The 9,572-nt window shown below is 41.0% G+C and overlaps 1 protein-coding gene across 1 annotated transcript; it reads left to right on the forward strand.

The window, feature by feature from the left end:
• Positions 1-7,232: 7,232 nt before the first annotated feature.
• On the forward strand, positions 7,233-9,269 carry LOC123110087 (indolin-2-one monooxygenase). The gene is made up of 3 exons (XM_044530517.1): positions 7,233-7,810; positions 7,897-8,331; positions 8,560-9,269. The coding sequence occupies exons 1-3, from the start codon at positions 7,286-7,288 to the stop codon at positions 9,181-9,183; spliced, it is 1,584 nt and encodes a 527-aa protein (XP_044386452.1). The 5' UTR covers positions 7,233-7,285; the 3' UTR covers positions 9,184-9,269.
• The last annotated feature ends 303 nt before the right edge of the window (positions 9,270-9,572 follow it).

The raw sequence follows: 9,572 nt of genomic DNA on the forward strand, positions 1-9,572 counted from the left end.
TCAGTAGATCAAAGATCATGGGTTCTCGCCTGACCTTACTCTGCAGTTTGGATGCTGATGTGCAGCCATATAAACACTCGTGTCCCAAGGTTCGAAAACCTCTTCTCTTGGAATTTCATCATTGCTGACCCACCTCAAGTCGCTGGCGTTAGAGATAATATCGTCATCGTCCTCCCACTGGTATTTTCCTAAGGGACTTAATATTATCCCCATGTTCATGGCTGAACCAGAAGACATAACTTGTTGAAAAATCAACATTCCAACCACAAAGGAATTTAATAAGATATCTCTCTACAAAATGAGGGGGAAACATAACAATTACTGAACATTCTACTTGTCTTTGGAGAGTTCTTTATACATGAAAAGTCATAAGTGAAATGGATTTTCAAGGGAAAATGCATGTATGTGTGTGCCCACATGTGTAGCTAATGTTCATTCTCTCTTACCTTATTTCACACTATTTTCAAGAAAGGGTGAGAGCTCTACTACTTTAGTTACATCAACTAGTAGCAATATTGCACTATTACATCAACTAGTAGCAATTTTGCAATATTCACTACTCTTGTGAAATTTCATATTGGTCCTCATCATCATGGGTGGCTACAAGAGAGTATATGTGCAATCTTTTTTACCCTTACAAACGAGAAGAGTTCAAGAAATATTGGACCCTTAGATGTCTTCATATATAAAATTGTAGATCTCACTGTGAGCTATGATTTTCGTATAAAATTGACTCACTTCTCCAGAAGGCATCAAAGGTGACCTCATACCTTAGTGACAAATTTGCGAGTCATGTGACTGCCATACAATGGTGTGCATAGGTACAAGCTAGAGCAGAAGAAGGTGAATGTTGTGAACCATCTGTGACTAAGGCATTAGGTGTAGTTTCTTAGCATTACATATGGATGCAATTTTCTTGTTAATTATTCCAGTTAGTTGGCAATGGACAATAGTCATATTTGATCAATGACTTCTGGCCATTCATAAGAGCCTCTTCATCGAGTGGACCGTCTGTTAGCCCAAGGTCCACAATCTCCATCATAAATCACGAGACCTCTCTTCGTTTCTCACTTGTTTCCTCGATTCAGCTCTTCAGTTTCCACAAAAAGCCATCTCCTCCATCTCCTCGAGCTCCATGGTCGTACCATCTTTGCCTTCATCACCATAACTCTCTCACTCTCTCGTTTCCATCCCTTGCCCACCTTTGCGACCATTGGGAGTAACTAGAAATTGAGTTGAAGTTCACCAATTACTCAAGCCATCGCCATGGATGAGGACTTGGAACCCGCCTTGCGAAATATTAGTACATAGTTGTTGGGGCACTAGACAACTGCAATGTAATCAAAATACTCAAAAGAGTGTTTATTTCACACTGGCCGACGTATTATGACACCAGAGTCTAATAGAGTAAGAGGTGTACAATAATTAACAAATAAAAACATATTGTGTAGTGGTTTTGAGGCAAATTATGGCTTGGCTATACTAGCACTTCAAATAAGTGGTCTTCTATTATTGTAATTACCTACCATCAGTACTAAAAAATCTCAAAGTTATTCTAATAACAAAAATAAACTGATAATTAGGAGATAACATACACTTCGCATGCAACAATTAATTACATATGTGATGATAAAACAAATCAACCCGCATTTTGCATGGGTCTAGTTTTATAAATTATTGAGCAGTCCCACTATTGTATTAGTACATGCAATCATATATCTATTACCCTTATTTTAATTTTCAAATTCCTTATGCACATTTTGCATGTCTATTTGTAACATTCTGGTCTATACAAAACGTTCTACGTTTGTGTTTGCCCATGTATGGTTTTAAATATTTCTACGACCTGTTGATCCATACTCTTGAATATTTGGTACCGGTAACATGAATCTTCTCTAGAGTAATCACGCGACAAGAAGATGCATAACATAAATAATGATACAATTGCTGTAATACATCTTGATAATCACCCTCGTCTATCATGACATTGATGGAACATGAATTTTTTCATTCATACAAGCACACAAAGACTGTAAAACTTCAAAACAAACAGATATTTCCTCTGGTGCCATTCAAACTGAGAGCCTCCCTAAGGTGACAAGTTTAAACGGACGATTTGTTGCGTGAAACTTTTTGCAGTTATCACACAGCGATGCTATTGTTAAAAATGCATGTGAGAATGATCTCTTAATTTTAACTACTTCCACAGATACCCTTTGTGTAGCCGTGTTTAAGGTGAGTCATATTTTCCATATTTAAATGGAATACTAAATATCTTGATGCCTTTGCATAAATACATGCAAACACATATATGGAAAAATATATTTCATAAGTACCAAGGCGCATGAACCCATTGTTAGTGCATATGTTAATTTCATGTGTCATGAATTGAATAAATAAGAGCGTAAAATTAACTTGTACATAATTTACACAAGCCACTATGAAGTCGGTCCCTAGCGTAAAAAGTAAAGTGCCATAAAATTAACACGCCAGATCTGCTCAGCTCAGCAAAGGTCGATGCATCCAGCTATGTATTGGATGATGATTGCCCTAACACCACACGCTCCAAAATTAAAGAGAAAGGCGCAAGCAACAATCTTGCCTGGTCCATCCACACACACATGCATTACACATGTCCAAATCACACAGTTGTTGTACTATTATCTTACCCATCCACGCGCAAATCCTGTTACCAGTACATGCATCATATATGTAACAAACCACAGTTGAAAGCATGTGAGTAGGGTCAATCAACATGCATGGTCATCAATCAACATGTTCGATGCGATCCAGTAGTACACAGAGATTCCCACGCGGTGCACGCCCATTTTGTTCTCGATGCGATCCAGTAGTACAGAGAGATTCCCACGCGGTGCACGCCCATTTTGTTCTGTAATATCACCTTGCAAGGCAGTGACAAATCTTAGCAAACCGCCAAGCGTTGCTGTTATGTGCCCCATCCACACACATGCACAGTAATCAGTGGCAGCAGGTCTTTTGCCCAATCAATCCACATATACTCCTGTTTGTCCACGGATCTCAGATGTTGCATTATTGAACGCCTGTGAGCTTGCTAGGGTACGTCCATGGGAATATGGCATATTATTTCCCATCATGCACTGTTTGTTGAGGAACTGACCATGGCATATTGCAAGCATGTATTTCCTCCTCATTGCCCAAATGAGCGAGTTTTTACCAACATTTTTGTCCTTGTACTTTTTTTTCCTGGTGGTGTTTTTTGGGGTAATGTTATAAATCATACAACTATGACTAACCTAGACGATGAAGAAAGAAACTTGTGCTCAGCTATAGAGGCTAACTCCTCGGTACAGTGATGCAACTCCTCGGTACTCGATCCATATGGGCTGTTGTCTAATCTAATATCTCTAAGCCGCCTATATGCCTATATGGTGTGGTACAAACCACACTGTATGCTCTTACATATGACTAGAAAATAAGAGTCCATTTTTGTGGTGTGAGGTGACATGGGCCAACCTCATCAAAGCACCACAAAATAAAGAAGGGAGCAGTAAATTGATTTATTTTTGGCTGTGTGCATCCTAATTATGCAAAGGTTGGGTGTTACTCATAATGTTTTGTATTTGCTTGATGCTACATTTTGAGATAATAAAGGCGCCCTTTATAAAAAGAAGGAAATTAATTTATCTACGCTATGATTTAAAGACTACGGGCCACAATGCATTGCAGTCAATCCCTAGTCTAAAACATACAGTACCCTAAACTCAACATATTGTCTATGTATCTAGCTGCATGGATACCCTGACACCAGATATATATATATACTCAAAATTCAAACAGAAACTAAAGAGAAAGGTGTGCATCCACGTGGGCACAAGCGCCAAGATCCAACAAGGCCCAATAATGAACTCAAGTATGAAAATCATATAAGAGGCTAAAAGACAATGGGGCCACGCCACAGATCTTGTCCGTATGGAACTTGTCGTGCATGATTAATACCACTGATGGCATATTTTGGGCACCATATTCGTCAGGGGCCACTGTTGGCAAATCTAAGCACATGCATATGGAATCCTATCCTTTTTTTGGACTTCTCTACACTGTCCTTTCGCCTTTATAATTTTCATGTGAATTATGGACCTTGTCATTGGATATCGGGGCAGATGATGTCTTTGTGTACAGCACAGGGTTCACTAAAGTAAATAATTTAGAATCAATGAAAGCAAGTGGCCAGTTTGGTTTAACCGTTTCCATGGAGAAGCACCACACCAATTGAAGAGGTGTGGGATGAAATGGAACAAATAGGCCCAGGATGCACAATTTCATTTCGTGGTTTCAAAGGATTACCATGGCATTTAACTGTTCAGTGGCCTTGTGGAGTTCCACTCGGTTTCGAACGGGTGGGGATGAAACGGTACACTCCGAGTGGAGTTTCACTCGGTTTCTAATGCTTTGGAACAGGTATGCACCGAGTTTCAACGAGATGAAACCCACCTCCCTCTTTCTCTATCTCCCTCTCTCTCCTCATAATTTCCTAGCCATGTTACCCTATGGCTAGTAAATTAGAGGCCATTTTTGTGATCTGATGTGACAATAAAGAAGAGCAAGAAATTAATTTATCTACTCTATTTTAAAGACTGCGGGCCACAATGCATTGCAGTCAATCCCTAGTCTAAAACATGCAGTGCCCTAAACTCGGCAATTGTCTATGTATCTAGCTGCATGATTGCCCTGACACCACACATACTCAAAATTCCTACAGAGAATTAAAGAGAAAAGTTATGAACATGCGCCAAGATCCAACGACAAGGTTCAACAACAAACGCATGGAGGAAAATTAAAAGGGCTAAAAGACAGTGATCTTGTCTGTCTCTAGGGACATGGTGCATTATTCGTATCGGCGATGGCATATTTTTGGGACCATATCCCACTGTTGGCAAATCTAAGCACATGGAATCATATCCTTTTTTGGAATTCACTACATTGTCCTTTAGATTTTATATTTTTCATGTCAATTATGGACCTTGTCATTGGATCTTGAGGCAGTTGTTATCTTTGTGCACAGCACAGTGCTCACCAAAGCTGTCAATCTGTGAATTGCTGGCAACGAAGTAAGAAATATTTAGAATCAATAAAAGCAAGCGGCCAGTTTGATTTAACTGTTTCCATGGAGAAGTGCTATATAAATTAAAGAGGGGTGTGGCATGAAATAAAACAGAAAGGCCTCCAATGCACATTTCATTTCATGGTTTCATATGATTACCATGTCATTTAAGTGTTATGTGGAGTTTCACTAGGTTTTGAACGTGTGGGGATGAAAGAAAACACTCCGAGTGGAGTTTCACTCGGTTTGTAATGCTTTGGAACGGTGTGCATGGAGTTTCAACTAGATGAAACTTATCTCCTATCTCTCATAATTATGCCATGTTACCATTTCTGCTGCTGATATGTCACCTCATCAATTGGGAATAAAACTCCCACTGGGACTGGCCTTATATATCTTTCATTCCTAGTGCTATTAGTTCCAGGAACTACAAAAATCTTCCTACAATCTAAGACAAATCGTACAATACAACAATTAGTTGTCCAAATTGAAGTGCAAATTGCTAGCATTTGGATAGGTTATTGTAAATAATATCAAAGATAATAAGTTAGATAGCAGCACGTAGTAAGGTTTAAAGGAGCATATGCAAGGCTAGAGCCCTTTTCATTATCATATTTTAAGTACATTAACAGCTAATCAAAAGAGTAGGAAAAAAGGTACCTTGGAGGCAAATGTTCAATGTGGCCGCTGAAGCAATCCAGCTAGCATTTGTCCTGTTTGTTTGCAATCATCATCATTTGCCTGTTATTAAAAGAAAAGACTCACGAACATAAAAAAATTATCAGCACGTATACTCCCAAGTTAATTTGGTGACTCACAAAAACACACGTGGTTAGCGCCAGGCACAAATATCTGAATCATGGGCATGAATCTCGAGGGTGCCAGATCTAAATTTCAATCATTAACAATATTAAAGAATTATATATCACCAAGTTGAACACTCCATAAAGGGCATCAATTAAAAAGCAAAGTAATTAATTAATTAGCATGGCAAATGTAAATTTATCAGCAGGTCATTAACAATTCAATGTAAAGAAGTCGTGGCCCCATACAAAAATCATCTCTTCTAACAGTTTGCATATACATGCTTTAAAAAAATTCTAAAGAACCGAGGCACGCCAACCCATTGTTAGTGCGTGTGTACCACAAGTGCGTGTGTACCACTAGCATTGTCCTGTTTGGTTGGAATCATCATCAATCGCATGTTATTAAAAGAAAAGACTCATGAGCATAACATTATCAGTAGATATACTCCAGAGTTAACTTGGTGAAAGTTGACAAAAGGAAGATTATATCTTTTTATCCTCAATTATTTGTGATGAAAATCCTCTTCCAGCAAGTAATATCAAAAGACTGAAAACATTCTGATAGATAACTGATCTTTCATCAGGTCAACCGTGTAAGCAAAAAAGTCAAGAGGAAAAGCATTACGTTCAATGATATATGCTTCACGCAACCCTCAGAGGAGTTCCACATACAAATGCAAAGCAAAAAAAAAAAGGAAATACTTCTCAGAAAAAGAATGCTTGATACCCAATCAATATTCATGCCGTGTTTATAGAGAGAGATGAGTAGGAACTCAATTAATTAACATGCTAAAAAGCAAAGAAGTAAGCAATTAAACAGCAAAGAAGTAACCAATTAGTTAACATGATAAAAAGTAAATTAGTAAAAAAATTAATTAGCATGGTAAAAAGTAAAGAAGTAATCAATTAAAAAGAAAAGAGTAACCAATTAAAAAGCAAAGAAGTAACCAATTAATTAACATGGTAAATGTGAAATTGTTGGAATGTCATTCACAACTCAGTGTGAAGTAGTCGTGGTCACGTGCATTGGCACGGGTTGCATATATACTCAAATAGTAACGTAGAAACATGCAGAGAGTATTATAATTGGAAGTGTCATCTTTTCAATAAGAAATATTGTATTATATGGCTTATTGGATGGTCAATAACTTATTTGGCTTTGCAACACACGTACGGAAAAGCAAGGTAAGTGCAAATAAGTATTTTTCTAGAGATGTTGTGTGGCTGGAGTGAATACATGTTACGGCCGTGTTGTAAGCTCAGCCAGTGGTGGAAAACTGCACGAGACACTTGACATAATTGATGGAGAGCTTGAGGCTGTGCTTATATAGATAGAGATGAGTAGGACGTAGGAACCCAAACCCAGCCCAGCTTCCTGATCAGTTGTGTGGACCACATGGCTCTTGAAGCAGCCTTCCACTACCTGCAGCTCGCCGGCGTCCATGGCACATCCACGCCGGCACTACTGCTCACCGTTCTCCTGCTACTCATCATTCGACTAGCATGGGTGAGGACCACAACGGTGTCAACAAGATTCGGCAAGCAGCAGCAGCTCCCGCCTTCACCTCCAGGCAAGCTGCCCATCATCGGCCACCTCCACCTCCTCGGCTCCCAGACACACATATCCATCCGGGACCTCGATGCCAAGCATGGCCGCAATGGCCTCTTGCTCCTCCGCATCGGTGCCGTACCCACCTTGTTCGTGTCCTCGCCGAGCGCCGCCGAGGCCGTCCTGCGCACCCACGACCAAATCTTTGCGTCGCGGCCGCCATCCATGGCCGCCGACATCATTCGCTACGGCCCGACAGACATCGCGTTTGCACCCTATGGTGAGTACTGGCGGCAGGCCAGGAAGCTGTTAACCACGCATATGCTCAGCGCCAAGGTGGTGCACTCCTTCCGCCATGGTCGTCAGGAAGAGGTAAAAACTTATCCTCATGTGCATGTGTGCGACGAAATATCAACCATTAGTCCGTCACTCGTCATTGGACTCGCCAATTGCTGCAGGTGCGCCTTGTTATCAACAAGATCCGTGAGGCGGCCACCAGAGGCACGGTGGTGGACATGAGCGACCTCCTGTCCGGCTACACCAACGACGTCGTGTGCCGTGCGGTCCTCGGAGAATCCCACCGCAAGGCAGGCCGGAACAGGCTTTTCAGCGAGCTCACAGAGATCAACGTCTCCCTTCTCGGCGGGTTCAGCCTCGAGAATTACATCCCCCCAAACATGGTAATGGCGGATGTGCTCTTGAGGCTGGTTTCCGTCAAGGCTCAACGACTCAACAAGAGGTGGGACGACTTGTTCAACGAGATCATTGAGGAACACCTGCACCCCAGCAAACCATCATCCGGCGAGCAGCAAGCAGCAGATTTCATAGATCTTCTGCTCTCTCTCAAGGAAGAGTACGGTCTCACTACGGATAACATCAAGGCCATCTTGGTGGTAATAATTACATTCACTTGTATTTTCCCATTGCAAATAAAATTGTCCATGTCCTCCTATACTGTTGTCATACTACTACTACAATTTTTGGAGCTGGAGGGAGTATATAAGTAGTATACTAAGAGTTCATTCACAGTTTCCATGTTGCATATATATATATAGTTAGTACTTATGTGGTCATATGATCAACAGACACACACGCTAAGTTGGATCGTTTGATCTTAACAGGACATGTTTGAGGCTGGCATAGAAACATCCTATCTGACGTTGGAGTACGGCATGGCTGAGCTCATGAACAACAGACACATTCTGAAGAAATTACAGGAGGAGGTAAGATCCCAAGGCAAAAAATTAGACATGATAACAGAGGAGGACCTTAGCAGCATGGCCTACCTAAGGGCAACCATCAAGGAGACGCTGCGCATGCACCCACCAGCGCCCTTCCTCCTCCCGCACTTCTCCACCGCTGACTGCAAGGTCGACGGATACTTGATACCCGCCAACACACGTGTCCTTGTGAATGCCTGGGCCCTAGGGAGGGATCCGTCGTCTTGGGAGAGGCCAGATGATTTCTGGCCTGAGAGGTTTCTGCAGGATCAAGCTGGCGATGTGGACACCCAGATGAGGGGTAAAGATCTTAGGTTCCTGCCATTTGGGTTCGGGCGGAGGATTTGTCCAGGGATGAATTTCGGGTTCGCCACCATGGAGGTTATGTTAGCAAATCTCATGTACCATTTTGATTGGGATGTTCCGAATATGATGGGTACCGGTGCAGGGGTTGATATGGCTGAGTCGTTCGGGTTAACGCTTCGCCGAAAGGAGAAGCTTCAACTTGTTGCTCAGATTCCCTAAATCTACTATGTACAAGTTTATTTCGACATGAGCACAAGAATAAAGGCAAGGAATAAAATGACTACTGTACTACTGTTTATCAGTCATTATTACGTCCTCCATTCCTAAATACTCCCTCCGTCCGGAAATATTTGTCATCAGAATGGATAAAAAGTGGTGTATCTAGAACTAAAATACATCTAGATACATCCCCTTTTATTCATCTTGATGACAAGTATTTCCGGACGGAGGGAGTATAAGTCTTTTTAGAGATTCCAATAAGAGACTACGTACAGAGCAAAATGAGTGAATCTACACTCTATAATATGTCTATATACATCTGTATGTAGTCCATAGTGAAATTTCTAAAAAGACTTACATTTAGGAACGGAGGGAGTACTATATAGTTC

The sequence above is a fragment of the Triticum aestivum genome, chromosome 5B (genome assembly GCF_018294505.1).
Source record: "Triticum aestivum cultivar Chinese Spring chromosome 5B, IWGSC CS RefSeq v2.1, whole genome shotgun sequence".
NCBI lineage: Eukaryota > Viridiplantae > Streptophyta > Magnoliopsida > Poales > Poaceae > Triticum > Triticum aestivum.

Excerpts from the sequence above, each read along its gene's own strand:
- LOC123110087 (XM_044530517.1), top strand. The coding sequence starts at position 7,286 with ATGGCTCTTGAAGCAGCCTTCCACTACCTGCAGCTCGCCGGCGTCCAT. Across the intron at positions 7,811-7,896 it reads GCCATGGTCGTCAGGAAGAG|GTGCGCCTTGTTATCAACAA; the intron begins GTAAAAACTTAT and ends CAATTGCTGCAG. Across the intron at positions 8,332-8,559 it reads ACATCAAGGCCATCTTGGTG|GACATGTTTGAGGCTGGCAT; the intron begins GTAATAATTACA and ends TGATCTTAACAG.